A 20,148-nucleotide genomic window follows, 5' to 3' on the forward strand; every position below is an offset into this window, starting at 1 on the left:
TTTGTCAATCCACTGCTGGACGAAAGCTTTCCAATACCACGTGGGTCGTGGGGATTGTACGACTCGACTGAAGCATGCTGGTAAGTGCGTGTAGGTCAAGTCTTGGTGAGCAGAGGCCTAGAACAGTTCTGATCTCGCCCACCACTGATGCTCTCCGTGGTCAGGAATTCAACCCAGGTCTACTGGGTTTATAAAGCAGTGTGCTCACCACTGTACCACTGCTCTACCCAAAAATCAATTAGCCATATATCTGAATGTGAAGAACAAAAAACACTCCAACCAAAGTTTAAGTTCAGTTGGCTTCCAGGCTGAGATAACTCCATTTGTTTGGTGAGACTTGGATGAGAAGAAACCGATAGCATTCACTGTAAGTGTGAATACACCCGAGCACATTCATTACAGCTTTGCCCACAAATTATCTTGTGTGCTCAATGCGCATTTTGTACAATACCACATCGTGCACGCGCGTGTATAGGAAACTACCGCAGGAGTTCATCACTAATTTTCAGAGGGGAGGCCACTTTCACCGATAAGACATGTGAGGGCCGCCACGCATTTGAAACCATTGGTGGCCTGCGGCCCTTGCATTGAAGAACACTGCTCTAGTGAGTTATAACATCATGAACAACGACCATTCCAGTGAAGGATTTTCATCCAGTGCAGCCCTCGTAGTTAAAAAGCGCTCACAGCCGCTGACGACAACAATAATTGACCTTTACCACGTGCTAGCCCCACGCTGCTCCGCTCAGCTGGCAAAACGGTTGCAATCGTTATTGGCTCATGAACAAAGGGCGCTGATTAAAAGTGCATAATGATCTTCAGTCCTGATAATATAAATGATCACAGTGTGTGTATTGGAGCTTTCAATTACCACACTGGGTGAGTCCTACCTGCTGCAGTATCTATATATGTGGTGTGTGTCTAATGTAAACAAGTACTAGAACATTAAGTAGAAGGAGAAAACACCCCAATATTTACATGTACAAATAAACACATTTTTTTTCTCACTTCCAGTGGCCTATAGGCTTTCCACGCCAATGTTTTCCAACAGCAATGTTGTTACAGCAACAAACGTGTTACCAGCGTTGACTTTCTGAGTCTCATCAGATTGGCTGACCCCAGTATCTGTGGCCATCCCGAAGGCTTCGTTTGTCTCTTCGGTGGCCAGCGGTGCCAGTGGAGCATTGCCCGGACGCGGCTCCTCCGCACACCGGGTGCTTCATGAGCCTTGTCCCTTGCGATGCTCCCCGGCTGTGGAACGAGCACATTGCCCCAGGGTGGTCAATCGCGGTGTTTGGAAGCCCACCTCGAGACGCAATTCTATTCTCTCTTTGCTTTCGGCTCTCACAATTAGCTCCTCTACTTCTTAAGTTTGCTCTCCCCCCTTTGCCAACACGTTATTTATTTATGTGTCATGTACAGCGCCTTGTGTATCTTGTAGGAAGGTGCTTTATACATGTACTTTATTATTATCAGCAGCAAAGCTGTAAATATTAGTCCTGAATCCCCACTCACGGTTGTGTATCATTGCGCATCGCGAGATTATGTATACGAGTACTAAATGCATCTAACAATGTTTAGTGGGCCCGACGAGTCGCAGACGTACTTCTTCGAGGCAACACATTTATTACACCAACACGAATACACAAAGGGGTAGCTGCCCCTTTACCAGATCACAGCCTAGGGTGGTGGGCCACCCGGCTCACTACACCAACACACTGGGACCAGACCCTGGCTCGGGTCCGGGACCACGTGTTGGAGACTCTTCTCTACGTAGAACGTAGATCTTCAGATGATGGTAGCAACGCAGAACCCCAGTCCCTGCTGGGGACCCCGCTTATATGCTCCTGGGCCGGCCCCGCCCTTGGCCCCGCCCTTGGCCCCGCCCTTGGCCCCGCCCTTGGCCCCGCCCACCTTCGAGAGAGAGCTCTGGCGCTCTCTCTCGACTCTTCTTGAGGCAACTTTCCCGGACACGTGACCACCCCTTCGCCCCCACCTGGGGGCCCCCCTGTAGACTTTACCGGTCACGTGCCTTCGGGGTCAACCAGAGTGCCATGGCCCAGGGTAACAACCCTGTCCCTGGGCTGACACTCTCCCGCTCCCTCCGGTGGGAGGCCGCACTGCGTGTCACGCGTGGTGCCACTGCTCTATTCCAGCGCTCACCAAGCCCTCACCAGGGCTGGTACTACACCTACCCACGGGGTGTCCGCGATGACGGTGCATCGCACTCCGTGCCTTGCTGGAGCCGGCAATACTCGGTGACATGCACGATGCTGCCGCATCCGTGATGTACATTGCACGCCATGCACCTCTAGGGCTGGCACCATAGAGTGACTTTCTTGATGTCACTACAAATGTAATCCATCCACAGCGCTAAACACGAGTCTTCAGGTGTGTTTGGCAACACGCACCTCTTGCTAATCACAACCGGTGTTGACAACCTCCAGCGGCACTCGATCATATCTAACAATTAATTAGCTTTGCAATTTGCAAAGGGGTGCAGTCCACGAGTGGATGGAATGGAAACGAAGCATATCCACCCTTTGTTTTTTCTTGTCAACTGCACAATGATGCTTACGTTAACCAAGAATAATAGTGACGTCGGCCCTTTGTCGATGCACCACCCGATGAAACCCACCCACGTGCCGTGCTCGTCATGTGGAGGTTGTTTCAGCAAATTTGACCATCGTGGTCTGTGCTGGTTGGTGAAGGTGGAGGGCCCATGACTGATTACGATACCACTCACGTGTGCTGTACAGACATAATTAGCGTTCTCACGCGATTGATGTAGAAGATAAAATTGGCCTGAAAGTGATCTCCTCTGGAGAATGCTGTGGTTGTTTATCAAATGATTTCTTGTTTTCGTGCCTATTTGCGGCGAAATTAATTCTTCAGGATTGTAGCCGATTGATTTCCTTCAGAAAACCGTTAATACACTTGTGCGAAGGTTCAATTGAGGTCAATAGTAGGGAAATGGCATTCGTTAACATCTTATTTTAACATACAATATAAAGTGAGAGACCCGTCTACTGGATGATGAACCAGCTCATTGTATGTCTATTGAGTGTATCGACGAGCTTACATAATTGTGAATGTCAATTATTTTCTATGATTTGGACAGGTGACAAACGTAAGTGTTTCGCCAAGAAATGTTTCGGGCATGGACGACTTCGCTCAGCCTCTCGTAGCAGACACCCAATGCCCATGTTTACCACTGCAACGTGTCACAGTGTGTCAGCAGTAAATTACATTTCAGTGGAATTGGGCCATGCGAGCAAATGCAAAGCAACAATGTGTCCCCTTTTGAAGTGTGGACACTTGTATTGCACTTGCTGTTTGCAAATCACTTTACTTCCACTGTTACAGGAGCTACCCACCCGGGGGTTGAAAGTGCCCTGGGAAATCCTGCATTCCATTAAGTTCTACTTAGGTCTCAGCAGAACTCTACTCAACACAATTTATGGGGTTTTTTTTTAGACAACTAGCAGCCGGCACGACCTTCGGACGTGTCCACCCATCCCTCGCTAACTCCCACCCGCCAGTCAACGTTATTCTAACGTAGTTTGTGTGATAGCGGGGTGGAGGGTGGGTGGGGTGGAAGCGTGACGTCGGGACGCACGAACCTGGCCCAACGCTGTGGGATGCGGATGACGTCATCGCGTCGATGTGCACGGTGAGGTCACCACCGCGTAATTTGCCCGCCCGTGAGCACGCCAGCCAGCAAAACTTTTTTTCTTCTTCTAATGTAGTATAAAGGTGTACAAAATGAAATGGTGTGTATCCATGCTTCCATCTAAAGTTTATTCAACATCTGTGATATGTGATTTTACAAATGTCATATTAATATTTAATGAAATCCTAAACGCATGGGCGTTTAGGGTTTAATTAAAAACAAAAAAGGCACGTTCTTTTTCGCAATTGAGCTAACGTAATGTATTTAATGGAGCCGTTAAACGATCCAGATGATGGTTTTTCGTGTTTTTTTCCCCGCACGTGTCTGTAACAAGCTCCTTTTTTATTTTTATTTCACCAGGAATGGCCCAATAAGCTGTTTGGCTTCATTTCACGGCCGCCCTCTGTCATAGCTAAATTTTTCTGCTTTGTAAAAATAAAACAACTTTTCTTTACTTAAGATTGAATGTATAGCTGTATAATTGTTTTTTCAACACATCAAGCTACCAATTCATAAAAGCGTCTGTTTTCCATTGGATAGAAAAAAAACATATTTTAGCATACTATTTTTGGTTTTTATGCATTGCTTTGCCTTGTGTTGTCTACTGCAGTGTACAGTTTTTGTTTATTCCAACAAATCTGCACACAGTCGTAAACGATTAGTGGTGTAACGATTCACCCTCTACCCCCAGTGATTTGTTGAATTATCCCGATTCATGCTCGCAATTCTATTCAATAACCATAATTGTTTTGCAATGAACGGTAACGCCACTAGTAGCTGCAGGGGTCATTTGAAACCATTACATGCAACACATATAAACTGAAAAATAGACATTCCTATGGGCGCGATTGAATGCACGTAGCTTCCAAATCGGATTGTTTTTTTTACGAATCAATGCATCTTTAAACGTCTGGTTACAATACACACACACCACTTGTGTTTTTTTACCGGCTTAAATGTCAGTTTATTAAGTGGTAAATAAAACACAATATTGTTGGTACGGTTCCTGTGATGGTCTGAGCTGGTAAATCACTTCGGTGCGGGGGTCTCATCTGTATAAAAGTGTTGGGAGATTCATCTGAAACGCAAGAGCAACAAGTCATATTGCTTTAATGACTGAACAGAAATCTGAGCACGCGCATGAAAGAGCTTCATGCCATTAATTTTTTTGGAACAAAAAAAATGCACTTTGATGTGCAAGCCTGCGATAATAGTACATTCCAAAAGCATTTTGAGTTGGCCTAAGTGAATGCATTGTGTCCACCCACTTTCATCTCCTGCTGCTCGCATGACACCGGGAGACGCTGATGAGGTGCTCGTGCCACAAGCCACTATTATACCTCCCGTAACATTAGCCGCGCTGGTGCATTGTGCGCGAAATAAGTCAATATCTCAGGCGCGACTAATTGCACGTGTAAAGAGAGCGTGTTCTTAACGCGCATCTGCACGCCGTTCTTGGTTATTGAGTTCTTTAACATTTCAGCTCGATTAATGCGTTTAGAATTCGTTGCTTTATTAGTTTTCCATTTTCTGTTTGGTTTGGTAAAACGATTTAACCATTTGGTTTGTATTTTGCTAAATCGGTGTTGTTTTGTTGTTACGGCTGCCGACTCATGCATGCACGTGTACTTTGTTGTGCTGCTATTTTCTCTGTCCGCGTTATTTATCGTTCGCACCGATTCGAGTGACTGCACATACTTTGCTGCAGGCATCTGCTCTCGCTCCCCCACAACACCTGGTGCCCACGTAGTCTTTTTGTTGGCTCACAACAGCGGAATCTCACAGCCTCCCTATTCCCCCAGGCCCCCCTCAAGGTTAGTGACCCCGGCGTGAGTCTCTGAACTCGAGGTCATGACTCAATGGTGTTTGGGTCAGTGCCCCGTTTGGGCGAAACGTGCCTTTGAGTCGCTCTGAAATAAAAAATAAAATCACTACAAGCTAATTGTTGCTGGGAAAGCTAATAGGCTCTGAATAAATAAATACAAACCTCAAGTTGCATGTAATCTCTGTCAACAAGTACTGCCCTAGCAATGAAAAATTACACTCGCAAAAAATCGTGTGATGTTTGGAGAATTATTTCTTTTGTTTGGTGCCGTCCATTTGTGCTGTCTTAGGATGCCTGCCATTTTTCAAGTGCCTTACATTTAGGCTTGCTGTCTGAACTTTGGTTACTTTCGTGATATTCCAAGACCTGACCAGGCAACTGAGTTATGGGCATACAACATATTAAATGGACAACCTTCATTCCTGAGTTTATTAAGTAATTTGTCATTTGCTAAACGGCATTAGTTTCAGAGTAAAGGCGCAAATGAGCCAATGATCTAATTTCATTCTATAAATATATTATAGAAATGTTGTCATGTAACAAATTGCTTTTTAGTTAATCGTTACATTTGCGTGTAAAAAACAAGGTATTATTCAAAACTATATTTTGGGAAAGAAAATAAATCATGTAATCATATACACTTTCTAACATTGGTGAGTGGTGGTATCCAGTGTATTACTGTTGCAGAATGTAAATAGTGCGCACACTAACACACTCCACCACCGCGTGTGTGATTTTAATAAGGGAGCATTAACGGGAGGGCTAGTTGATTAACCCTATTTTCCTGCCATTACACCAATACAAACTCCGTGCATTGTTTCAGCTTTAATGAGAACCGGTAAGCAGATTTCAATAGATACAAACTCTTGGTGGCCTATTTTAGTGCTATGCTAATGTAAAAAAAACATACAAATATTGTACAAAGTCAAATGTGTAATATGTGCATGCACGTGTATGTTTTTTCCCCTTGAGTTCAATTGAAAACAGATGTGTACATTTGTTCTTGTGTTCGCTTTTATGTTAAGAATCTGAATGTCATCTTCAGAATGACTGTGATTTGTTGAAACTTACCCTTGAGCCTTTGTATTTTTATGTTAGATGTAATACAATGTCCTTTAAATGGAAAACGTCATTGTGCCGAGTGAATTTGTGCTGAGCTTTCATGCAGAAAATAATTAAGTTACGTCTGTCCTGGCAAAATTTCTGAAATTCTGGAAATGAAATACTCTGTAAAATATTAATGTATGTATAGTGTAATGACAAGATCACCCAGAATTCAACGGATTTCGTCAGATCTTGGAACCTAAGCAGGACTTGAGCCTGGATAGTGCTTATCCACCAAATAAAACACGTCACCAAGCTTGCGATTGTAAAACTAAACTAAACTATTTTTACGTTTACCAGGTAAGGCCCACTGTGCAAACATAAATCCCATTGTTGCACTGTGCAATAACAAAATCCATTGTTACACCGTGCAATAACACAATCAATTGTTGAACTGTGCAATAACACAATCAATTGTTACACTGTGCAATAACAAATTCCATTGTTGCACCGTGCAATAACACAATCAGTTGTTGAACTGTGCAATAACACAATCAATTGTTACACTGTGCAATAACAAATTCCATTGTTGCACCGTGCAATAACACAATCAGTTGTTGAACTGTGCAATAACACAATCAATTGTTGCACCGTGCAATAACAAAATCCATTGTTGAACTGTGCAATAACACAATCAATTGTTACACTGTGCAATAACAAATTCCATTGTTGCACCGTGCAATAACACAATCAGTTGTTGAACTGTGCAATAACAAATTCCATTGTTGCACCGTGCAATAACAAAATCCATTGTTGAACTGTGCAATAACACAATCAATTGTTACACTGTGCAATAACAAATTCCATTGTTGCACCGTGCAATAACACAATCAGTTGTTGAACTGTGCAATAACAAATTCCATTGTTGCACTGTGCAATAACACAATCAATTGCTGAACTGTGCAATAACAAAATCCATTGCTGCAATGTATATAATAACACAATGCATTGTTGCAAGAACAAAATCCATTGTTGCACTGTGCAATAACACAATCAATTGCTGAACTGTGCAATAACAAAATCCATTGCTGCAATGTATATAATAACACAATGCATTGTTGCAAGAACAAAATTCATTGTTGCACTGTGCAATAACACAATGCATTGTTGCAAGAACACAATCCATTGTTGCACTGTGCAATAACAAATGCAATTGTTGAACTCTGCAATAACACAATCCATTGTTGCACTGTGCAATAACACAATCCATTGTTGCACTGTGCAATAACAAAATCCATTGCTGCAATGTATATAATAACACAATGCATTGTTGCAAGAACAAAATCCATTGTTGCACTGTGCAATAACAAATGCAATTGTTGAACTCTGCAATAACACAATCCATTGTTGCACTGTGCAATAACACAATCCATTGTTGCACTGTGCAATAACAAATGCAATTGTTGAACTCTGCAATAACACAATCCATTGTTGCACTGTGCAATAACAAATGCAATTGTTGAACTCTGCAATAACACAATCCATTGTTGCACTGTGCAATAACAAATGCAATTGTTGAACTCTGCAATAACACAATCCATTGTTGCACTGTGCAATAACACAATCCATTGTTGCACTGTGCAATAACAAATGCAATTGTTGAACTCTGCAATAACACAATCCATTGTTGCACTGTGCAATAACAAATGCAATTGTTGAACTCTGCAATAACACAATCCATTGTTGCACTGTGCAATAACAAATGCAATTGTTGAACTCTGCAATAACACAATCCATTGTTGCACTGTGCAATAACAAATGCAATTGTTGAACTCTGCAATAACACAATCCATTGTTGCACTGTGCAATAACAAATGCAATTGTTGAACTCTGCAATAACACAATCCATTGTTGCACCGTGCAATAACAAATGCAATTGTTGAACTCTGCAATAACACAATCCATTGTTGCACCGTGCAATAAAAAAAATCCAGGTACTGTATATGCTCCCCCACATTTTTCAATCCGCACTGACCAGCGTGGTGAAGTATGGTCAAATAACCTTCGCAATCCATGCAGGTGTGGGGGGGGGGCACTCAACCAGCAGTACATTAACAAAACGGCTATACAGGTTAAATGCTACATTGTAATAATAACGTCTCAATATGAATGAATTATTTAATATAAAATCAAGGTTATGGCTTTTATTATCGTTATTGTTCTACTGTTTGACTCGCTGTGGGACGTAACCCAACTCAAAGAATATTCCTCGCTGCTCGATTGCCAAACTCCTTTGTCTCGTTATTTTTTGTTTGCCTAGGCTCACCGAACTTTTATTGCACATGATCGAAGGCACATTGGTTCATAACCAGCCCTTTTTAAAGGATCAATCAAATGAGAGCGATTCCTGCATATGAATTAGGTGGCATTAAGTGGCCAGAATCGACATCATTTAGACGTCCCTTATCGCGCTCCATTTCATTCTCTCTTCCCCATTTTTGTTTGACAAATTGGTCGCTCTCTTTGTGGCAGTTCCATTCGAATTTGCATTATTATCGAATGCAGCGAAAAAAAGTACGAACCACGTTCTACCTTCCAGAAATGCATGGAAGGTTGTATTTTACATGCGATGTCTTGTTTTATCACACTGTAAATAGGATGAGACAATCATATACGTAATATAATAAGCAGATGAAATGTATCAAGGTGTGTTTGATATGCATCTTCGTCTGATTTTTTACATTTTACCCGATAATTCTGCTTATCGGCCCTGTTGCGGCTTATCTGACCCATCAATTAAAATAATACCCCCACTACCCCAAATCCTCATTTTAAAATAACACAATGGATAGGCATGTGCCGGTGGGTGAGGTAGGAGCCGTTTCATCTCGACTGGCGCGCCGAACTCTCTACACAGCATTGTCTACACTGGTGATGAACAGGTGAGTTGACTGGTGGTTGGCATCATGTGTGTCTTATGTTACCCTTGCCGTAGGTAGGGCTGCAAACTGGTAATGCATAAGATATGAAGAACAGAATGAGCTCTCAGAACAAAAGACACGGAAGAGGCCAATGCATCGGGGAGTGGCTGCACCGAGCCACCACCACTGAGATCCTGGGTACAAATCCAGGTTTTAGCAAGGGGTGGCACAGTCGGGTTTTTTACAATCGGGTTTAATTGTCTTTTTATATTAAACCCGATCATCTGAGATTGGGAGAAATCCGGTTTAATTGGTTCTAATTGCAGAACCGCACTTCTCAACGATGAGCTTCATCCATTCCAAGCTAAGGAACTCACTGGCGCCCACGATTGTGGAGGAGAAGCTCCTCGTGTTCATCAAGACCAACCTGCCCGCCGCATTCTACGACTACCCCGTGCCCGACGGCCCCCCGAGTACGATGATAGCAGCACCGACGAGGAAGCAGCCTAAGCCTTGGATCAGAGTTTCGTATTCATTAAACCAGGTTTTAATTCCCCGAAATCGGGTTTAATTGTATTAAAGAAAAACCCCGATGCCTGCCGCTGGAAAAATCGTTTTTTTTTCACCCAATGGGTTTTAGCCACCAGCGGTTGAACTGGGTTCTCGAGTGAGGCAAAGTGGTGGTCCCGGTGCGGCCACAGATGACTGCACACGAAACAAACATCTCATTAGCTCTTTGTATGTGGTTCCATTTCTGATGAGTGTGTGAGAAAGTGTTCCCCCCTGAGTCCGGATTAAAAATAAACAGGTCACTTCTGATAAGTGCTTGTGTTGTATATCTTCCTGTGGGCCCTTCTGTAACATAATAGGAAGATGTAATGCACTAACCCGAGAGAATTCTGAATGGATACGTTGCCTTGTGAAACTATAATGAAAACACAACTGGAATGAAATTGGGGGAAATACATCGGACTACATATGAAACAAACTAGATTTGAAGCTTTCGTGACTGCAGGAATTACTCTTTGGTTATTTCGGTAAAGTCACAGAAAGAAAATAAATTACACATGAAACAATTATGTATGCCTCCAGTTTCATGGCTGGCTGCTGGCTGGTTTCCTCTCCACCCCACCAATAACTCTGTTAGTGGCTGCCAGCCGTTGCCACCAAAACGTAAGAAAAGTTTGGAAAACAATAAAGTGACACCGAAGAAGTGAGAGTAACAAACAGAGGTGTGGACTCGAGTCATGTGACTTGGACTCGAGTCAGACTCGAGTCATGAATTTGATGACTTGCGACTCGACTTGGACTTGCATAACAATGACTTTGTCCCACCTCTGGCACTAACAAATACCGAAGACTGACACGGCTCATTTAAAATTGCTCTTAATGTAATTCTTGTGCGGTATGAAAAACCTCACAATATATATTGTTGGCATTTTATTGCATAGATTACTTTTAGTGCTCCGAAGTACAGGGTTGTGAGAAGAGTATAAAAAGGACAGATGTCTCTTATTTTCCATTGCAGACCGATGGGTTCTCTCCGAGTTCTATTAAAAAAGCGAATATCGAGGTTATGGGTTGTGTCCACCTGCACCGACATGACAGATAACCAAGCATTGACCACACTGGAGTTCCAGTGTAGGTAAATCAGGCCACACCAAATTCAAAATATCTGGAGGTGGCTCTGGTAAAGCGAGCGGCTAGTGCACATCCTGGAGGAGGCTTGACTTGAGTCCATCATCTCTCCGGGGTCAATAAAACGAGTACCATTTTGTGGGGAAGTCAACAGTTGTTTATTCGACGGACAAACATACCTCTGCCATATGGATGTGGAATGTTCACTGCTGGCTCGGGCAGGACTGAGAACGTGATGACCACCGCCTCAATGCTCATTTGAAAACAAAATTATCATTGAATGATTAATTTTTTTATGGCGTCATTCGTGAAAATGTCATCATAATTGCCAAAGGAGCAACATGCGAGCTGAAAATCTGCTTCGGCGGCCCCAACAAGTGCGCTGCAGTTCTTTATATATTGAGATGTTTGTAGCCAATTACTGTCTATTATAAATGTCGGCGTAAACCGGAGCACCTGGAAAAACCCCACACATGCAAGGCAGTGGCGGGTTAAGCTCGTGCGGGGCCTGTAGCATATGTTATAAAGGGGCCCTAAATGAAAAAAAAAAACCCATTAAAACACAGATTGTTTACTTGCATAGTAAAGTAATTGTATTTTTTAATTTGCTATAGAGCCAGATAATACGACAAATCGCTAACCTTAAACACTAGTCGTTCATACAAGTTGAAGGCGGTATAGTACTATAGTAATAGAGCAATTGCAGAATCACTGAACCGGAATTGAGAGCTTGAAAGCATTTAGCGCGGGGCCCTTGAAAGTGCGGGGCCCGAAGCATGTGTAGCTACTTTTGCTACGAGGATAATCCGGCACTGATGTAAGGGCGACAACACTCTATCCCATACACAAGGCACAGATGATATCAGTCCACATTTTGCTGTGCTGCATTCTGCCGGCAAGCCACGGTATTGTACTTCGATACCAACAGATAGGGAGTCTCGCACGGCATGGAATTTGTCCTATCCACCCAACCCTCGCTCCCTTATGACTGGACTACAGGCATGGCACCTCCGGCCGCCACAATAAATCCACACATTAAGGCTTCTCTGGAAAAAGTGAGAGTTCCCATAGCAGAGGCTGCCGCTGTAGCAACCAAGTGCCCCTTAGATGTGCGATGTGATTTCTGGAGCTTCTCGGAGTGCCAAACTTCGAGTGCATTGGAGAACAACCTCACATTACCGTGAAATATTACAATCGACTCACATTTATTTCAAAGGAAACGGTCACAATTGAGTTTTGCTCCCTCTATAGTTACTGTCACGTGTGATAAAATGGATGTCTTATTAAAATTCGCAAGTAGGCTATACGTCAAACCAAAAGGAACATGCATCAGTGCACACAAAGAGAACACATTTTAAAAGCCCGTGTGTGCACTAGATAAGGACATTGTTATTTTTCTTGCTGATGTTTAATCAATGCAATGTTCTTTTTGCAATGATTGCCCTGCTTATTCAAGTGAATTTTTTGCACGATTAATTTTGTTGAACAATTACCAAAGAAATGTTTGGTGTGTTATTGTGGCATTATAGAGTACCTCCTAAATATTGTGACATTTTAAAAGTCTTGCTAATGATGTTTCTGATCGTGTAGTTGTACACAAAGTCCAGTTACAAAATGTAAATACAATTGCCCAAAACCACTCGTAATTGAAATTTATACAATCCAATTTTAAATGTGATTTGTATAAAAATTGAAAGTTGTAGCATAGCAGTTTGCAATGCAGACTTACATTTAAAATTTCAGTGCTGTATTCTAATCTTGTCACACATTAACCTTTCAATGGGTGCACACTGCCACTTATGGAAGTGCCAATTTCTCTACGACACAATATGATTTTAAGTGTCTGCCGGAGGCACGCATATTAACTTGTCATGCCTTATCACAGTGTGAAGACTATAAAGGATGTATTTAATGAGTTTAACCTCACTTAAACAATAACAAGTTCAATAAGCTATAGCCATTAACATAATATCTAGACAAAATTCATAACTCGGCTTTTCTAGTCAGACTGGGAATGTATCTGGCGATAACACAACCAATACCAACGCATTAATAACGGTGTCCTTATCATTGAGACTGTTGCAATATTACAAGACATCATTCAAGTGAAATTTCAAGCTGCTTTGTTTGAACAGATGCATACTTTCAGGGAAAGCGACTCAAGGTCTTACACATTTTATTCTAATGATGAAAGCACATTTCTCTCCGTTATTGTCTCACCTTGGCACAGGGTGAGAGGCACGAGACAAAAGACGACCATTTTGTTCATTTTATCAAACCTTGTTAAACCCAGAGAGTGAGATCACGTTGGAGCAAATACGTCAAACAGTAATATTCGAGACCTGCAGAGACATTATAAACATGCGTTTAGAGTATATGGCTACTATAAATTTCCATAAGTCGTCACTTCGTTGAGCTATCATGTGGCTAGGTCGCTTTTGAAAAAGAGCTTTAACAGCTCAGTAGGCCCTACCTGCTAAAATGAAAAAAGTCGTCAAGATGTCATGTGCTTCATGACCAGGCACACTTGCCGCTGGTGTTCTCCAATTTCAACGTCCCACAGCTCGGACAAAAAAAAATAAACCAAACCCTCTAACACAATCTATAAGTAAATGCAGTCATGACCACTTGAAGTCCTTGAAGTACAGAGCTTGCTCTTAAAATAGAAAACAATCCCCTTGCAAACATTTACCATTTGTTCTTTTTGACATTCGCTTATACAAGGCATATAACCAAGCAATAGCTAATTGCTGCAATTACCCTGCCATGGAGAGAACATGAAATTATCTGGGTTTCCCAGCCTGTCTTTCAACGTTAAATCGAATTGTGATCATGCTGTAGCCCATTATAAGGTACTTTTAGCACACAAGCAAACCCTTCAAATGTGTCACTGAATACCCGTCACAAGTCAGCGGCAAAACAGGGTTGTGAAAGTTATTAAAATAAGACCAATACGAATATATTAACACGTATAAAAGACGATACTATACTGCAAAGGGCCGTGTTGTTAGAACTTGCATTTGTAACCACCAGAGGGCGTGTGGATATCCTCATTCCAGGAACAGCATGGTTATGCCAGATAACAAAGAGGAATTAAAACATTCACCTTCCGGTTTGTCAGCAAATATTGATTCCCCTTTTCTGTTATTGGGACAATGCTGATACAGCAACTGCAAGGCATGTTTGGAACAGCTTCTGACAATTTTATTCAAGTAGTGCTGGTCTGTAAACATGTGACGACATATTTAGCGCAAGGAATGCACAGTATGGGTTTGGGCTTTGACGTCGGTTCAATGAAATGCATCCTTGCATAGGGTCTTCATACTGAAATAAGTTAGAGCTACCGGAGGTCGTATCTGTGAAGTTAATCTAGTTGATTCACTCATCTTGTTTCCATTCATCCCCAAATGAAAAAAAACTTTTTCATCTCCATCCTCTTCCAATACCTTGTTTTGTAATACAGCAACACTGTGCGAACCAAACCACTTTCATGTTGTCCAGAAACTGTCTCCCTTTCACATCTCGTCTCCAAAATACAAAAAATGCACAAATTTACCAGGCCCTCAAAACACAACCTTAACATTTTGCCTTACCGCGATAGCCTTTTATAAGCTGACCTTATTTTACGCTTTGTTAATACATTACTGTAGTGCTTATCCGTGATGAGTGGGTGCAAAGAATTGAAGATTGGTGTCAAAAGTTCTGTGGTCGATAAGTATAAATAACCTCTTGGCAATATCAGGTGCAATTTTGAGCATCATGAATAAAAACACAATTCACGAAGTACTACTTTTGATTATAATGTATTTGTGAACATGGGGCAAAGAAAACAAATACAAATGACAGTACATGTGATAATTACTTTATACAACAAGACAAAATTTTAAACTTAAAATTGCTTTTAAAATGTTAACTTAATTGTATACGCAAAATTAATACAATGGATGCATCAGAGGGGGCACATTTCCAATTCAGACCTCTACTTTAAAATGAAAGTATTGAGCAGAGGTAAGACGGAAAAGTTTGCCAACAAAAGGTTTGTATGTATACAATGCATGGGATTAATGGAAAAAGCTGTAAGTTGAGCATAAAACAGCTTCAAACTGTATTGACACCAACAAAAGCTTTAACCGATTTGAAAACAAGCAAATAAGTGTTCGGATAACAGTCGAGTTTGTAAACTTATACAACTAAGTTGCCTTCGTCTTTTTGGTTTTGTTCTTTTTGTCTTTCTTCTTGAGTCCATCCATGTTGGCACGTAGAAGGCTGGAGTATGCCTGAAATAGTATAACATCAATACAGATTAAACTCAAAGCACTTTATCAGGCAATATATGCATTCCCTGGACTGTTTAGTCAGAGCAGTGTTCCATATGCATCACAACTGACATCAATTTGATCTTGCATCTGGTAAATGAAAGTCTTTGTCATATACTAAAATTACAGTGAATGACTTGATAGTTGATCTACAATTATAATTGAATAGCACATACATACAACCAACCAGAACAAGCTTTACAAAGACTGAAATTCTGTTGAAAGCAATTAAAGTCTTGACTTACCATTTGGAATTTGTTGACTTCTTTGGAGCTTATCTAGAAACAAATGAAATGAGATTACTTAAGATTCTCAGTGTATCTCAATGAAAATATTAACTACTTCATTTTTCACTTTAACATAAAATCACGAATGTCACTATAACTGCCTTCAACTGCATAGCCAGCCAACTTCTCAGGTATTGGTCCTCCTTCAGGGAAGGTGGTAGAAAGATTGACTCATTTGTCAACTTTATTAAAATCTCCAATTTTTCTCAAAGGCTCCGTTTGAATTGTCATTTGACATACATGTTCCCATGTGCTTTTGGTAAAAACAATCCACACATTTGACAGATTTAAGTCAACCTACTTCAGCTCTTTTCAAACACATCATGGTAAACTATACACTCGTACACAAAGCTACAAGTTCAAACCACTCTGGATTATTCTCCGTATGACGCTTTGCTGCAAACACATTACAAATTTGGGCTGGATAAGTTTTACATAAGATTACTTTGCAACGGACCTAGGAGCAACTCCTAGTCATTTTTAAATTACATTTTATACTGCACCACATTTCTCACCACTGTGCTGATTTTCTTCTTTCCATCCGATGCTCGAAGGAGACACTTGTTTTCTGCCGGTTCTTGTACAGAATCGAGTGTGCCCTTTTTGGGAATGGGCTTGGTCCTGCCGTCATCTGTGGACAAAGGATATGGTGGTGTTTAAGCAAAGCAACTGGCACTTACCAAGAGAACACAATTGCTACCAGTACAAGGACTTGTGATGCTTTGCAACTACTCCATTTAAAAATCACAGATGCTGAGCACAGGCCCAACAGCCTATATAACCACCCAAGTAGCCAAAGACTAAGGGCACAAATAATAGTATAAGAGGATATGTTTCTTGAATTGAGCAAGGTTATTGCAAATTGGGAAACAGGCGATGGGAGCTTCAAATTCAAGCAGTGTGAGGAAAGGAGAAATATGAATGTATCCTGCAGTGGAATGGTCGAAACGGTATGACATTACATTACATTTAGTTTAACAAGTCCTCGACAGGGCCAGAGTAATCAATTTGTGAAGTTTATGGAAACAATGACTGTGGTAGTTTCTATGAGCAAGTGACAAAGAAGAAAATGAATGATAATTAATGGGTGACTGCATTGGGTCGGTGAACACAGGAGCATCACTAAACTGAGCGGCTTGAAGTTGGTTGTAATAGGGCATATGTGGCTGTTTAAATTACATATATCAAATGCACTCTCGTCAAAGTCCTCGAGTACAAGATTTTGGAGACAAAGACTTACTTGGTTGCTGCCAATTTAGTTACTAATAACCTAAGCAGTTGTATGGAACGCAAGAGTAATGGTGAAGTCCAGGAGGAGAAAAGTCTTAATTGAAACTGGGAGAATAAAACGATCTAGATGGGGCATATTGTAAGAGATCAATGCTTGCAGAAGGAAGCTCAAGAAAGACGTTGAGGAAAAGAGGTAAAGAAGATGAAGGGGCACGGTTTACCGAGGTGAAGAGGGTCAATATCACAAAATTAAAGTATGAAATTGAACAGTTTAACTCGTAGACTTTCACGACCAATATCATCCATAATCGTTTTTTTTGGGTTAGATCGCGTCAATATATAAATGTGTCGTTACAACCCGCCACCACCCGACACAGCCAACTAGTAAGGGTTGTCACGTAAACAGAACGTGCCAATTCGTCACTAGTACAGCACACCGGTTGTGTTGGAGAGCCAAACCACAACATTTACAATCTGAGTACGACGTTTCGCCAGTACATTACAACTTGCTTCATCAGGCGACAGCAAGATTTGTGGAGAAGTCTAACTGTTTCATTCCTTATATAGAGGCGTATATGTGGTGAACAGCACGGAGTACTTTGCAATGCTCTACTTAGGCAGAAAACCCAGGCGGTCTGATAGATCGAGTCCTCAATAGAGTTGATGGAATCCAGGAGTGAGGTTCATGGGAACAGTAACCAGAGCAGAAGGAACAGAATATTATTTAGGAGGCAAATGACCACCAGTAAATGACTTATAAATCAACAAGTGCTGGTTCATCGACCAACCTGCTTTAGTTTTCATTCAGACGCTGTCGCCTCGACAGACCTGGTTTTCACCTGAGGACGGCTACTTGCGTTGTGGCCGAAACGTCGTGAGAATAATTTTATTATGTTTTATTTGTATTATTTTATTACTTCCCTTCTACGTGACTTTACCGAAAGAACAAAGAAGATAAACCTGCTTTAGGTTGAATTCGATTCTTCAGTGAAGTAGGAACTGGGTGTTCTACCCCAGATATGGCAATAGTATTCCAACTTTGGCCTAATTTGTATCGCTTTTGCAGGAGAAAGAACATAAACGTTACTTGCCAGTTGCCAGTACTGGGACCCGTGATGCAAAGTGTGGCTGTAGCCAGCGAGACGTGCAAATGCTCTGTCAACCCGAGTTAAATCCCAACAAAGGTGACCGACAGCGCCCCAAACTCCATTGCCACGTTAATTGTGGACTTCAAAGGAGATCACAAAGCCACTCACATTTCTTCATGGTCATGTAGACGCTGCCAGACGAACGGCACTTTTGGAACAGCCTGGTGAGCTCGTTAAGAAACTGTAACAAGAGCATTTGAAGTTTTCGTCACTGCAGGAATTCATAATCTTTGGTTCTTTCGGTAAAGTCACGGAGGAGAAAAGAATAATAGATCACGACGTTTCGATCGCCACACAAGCGGCCGTCCTCAGGTGGGAGAGGACCTCGAAACGTCGTGATCTATGATTATTTTTCTATGTGACTTTGCCGAAAGAAGCACGGAGTATGTAAAAAGAGGAGAACACGCATTTTCAGTCGACAGATTACTTCGCATTTTTAATGTCACGTTTTACGTTCTGTCCCAATTTATGGCATTTATGTCAATCCACTGCTCGACGATAGCTTGCCCACGCCGTGCAGGATATCTGACCATACTTCACCAAACTGACCACACTTCACCAAACTGACCACACTTCACCAAACTGGTCATACTTCACCACACTGACCACACTTCACCAAACTGGCCACACTTCACCAAACTGACCACACCTCACCAAACTGGTCACACTTCACCAAACTGACCATACTTCACCAAACTGGTCATACTTCACCAAACTGGTCATACTTCACCGAACTGACCATACTTCACCAAACTGCTAAGGGCGGGGTTTGTGAATGCGGCAAGTACAGATGTTATCACGTAGCACAGCAACAAACGATGTGGCTCTACTTCTCTTTGCTGCCCAACAACAATGTTGCTTTTGGTGCGACCTATTGCACATCTTTGAAGCATGGCCGGTCTCCCATCGAAGGACTATCCGGGCTCAACTCTGCTTAGTTTCGGAGATCTGACGAGAGGACGACATTTCGTCGAAAGGCAACAAAAAAGTTCGTGGCTTCCTCTTTAAACTCACGTCGAGCGGCGCTAAAATCCCTCTTCACGCCAGACACGTGGGTGGTAAATCCACGCTGTTACGTCCGGAGCGAGCCATTACACAGTTTAACTCTTGTTTTAAAACGAAGGTGGTAAAAGCACACGGAACCAAATGTTTCCCAGGTTCAATTCCCAGTGACCCGTGTGGTCCAGTATGGTACAATACAAGCGATTAACAACGGATATGGCAACAGCTTTGGTGTGGCGGGGGGGGGGGCTCCATCCAGCAGTGGATTGTTTAAGGCCGCTGCTGAGGCCGAGTTGTAAGCACACCACACGGAACCAAACAAAGGTCGTCCATTGCAACGAATCGCCGGCTTCACGCGCTCAAGTTAAGCCATTCTAAGGCCACGTAAGCAGTCACAGCAGATCGCATTTACCACGTCGTTCTCCAGAAGAACCATGGTCCCCGCGGCGACTTGACGCACTGTCTAAACGAACGCAAGGACTCTCTCCCCCCTCGGAGCTCGCTATTTCTGCTTTAGCGTGACAACAGCGGCAAGTCCACGTTGACCACCACCTCGAGTCGTTCGTATTCGAGTAACGCAACACGCACCGCCGCCTGTAAGTTAGCATCACCAACATCCGGCGTGGAACGTGAGTCGCACGGCGGCCATCTTACTAAGGTGAAGGGTGACCCCCTCTCCCCCCACCCCCACGTCTTTCATGCAAACGTGAACGCCTCGTGACGTCATTGTCACGCGTTCTCGCAGCCCCCACCACCAACCCACAGAGCCGGGGCTCGCGACTCCCCCCCCACCTACACCCCCCTCACCAACACCCCCCCACCAACACCCCCCCCACCTACACCCCCCCCACCTACACCCCCCCCCACCTACACCCCCTCACCAACACCCCCCCACCAACACCCCCCCCACCTACACCCCCCCACCTACACCCTCCCACCTACACCCCCACCTACACCTCCCCCACCTACACCCCCCCCACCTACACATCACTCCCTACCCAACATGTCCGCCCCAATTACAACTCGCGCCCTCCCCAACCGGCGACGTCACGACGACGCCGGAC

The 20,148-nt window shown here is 42.8% G+C and overlaps 1 protein-coding gene across 1 annotated transcript; it reads right to left on the reverse strand.

Annotated features, from left to right (window-relative positions):
- Nucleotides 1-14,888: 14,888 nt before the first annotated feature.
- SRP14 (signal recognition particle 14) lies at nt 14,889-19,767 on the reverse strand. Its single transcript, XM_078602274.1, has 5 exons — nt 19,497-19,767; nt 18,191-18,263; nt 16,220-16,335; nt 15,663-15,695; nt 14,889-15,378 (listed from the first exon to the last, which is right to left on the reverse strand). The coding sequence occupies exons 1-5, from the start codon at nt 19,518-19,520 to the stop codon at nt 15,292-15,294; spliced, it is 333 nt and encodes a 110-aa protein (XP_078458400.1). The 5' UTR covers nt 19,521-19,767; the 3' UTR covers nt 14,889-15,291.
- Between the last annotated feature and the right edge of the window lie 381 nt (nt 19,768-20,148).

This window comes from Lampetra planeri, chromosome 18 (genome assembly GCF_965212315.1).
Source record: "Lampetra planeri chromosome 18, kcLamPlan1.2.h2, whole genome shotgun sequence".
Classification (NCBI taxonomy): Eukaryota; Metazoa; Chordata; class Hyperoartia; order Petromyzontiformes; family Petromyzontidae; genus Lampetra; species Lampetra planeri.

Coding starts and splice junctions, on each gene's coding strand:
- SRP14 (XM_078602274.1), bottom strand. CDS start 19,520: ATGGTTCTTCTGGAGAACGACGTG. Junction 18,264..19,496: donor TTCTTCTGGAGAACGACGTG/GTAAATGCGATC, acceptor CTCTTGTTACAG/TTTCTTAACGAGCTCACCAG. Junction 15,696..16,219: donor AGAAGAAAATCAGCACAGTG/GTGAGAAATGTG, acceptor ATTTGTTTCTAG/ATAAGCTCCAAAGAAGTCAA.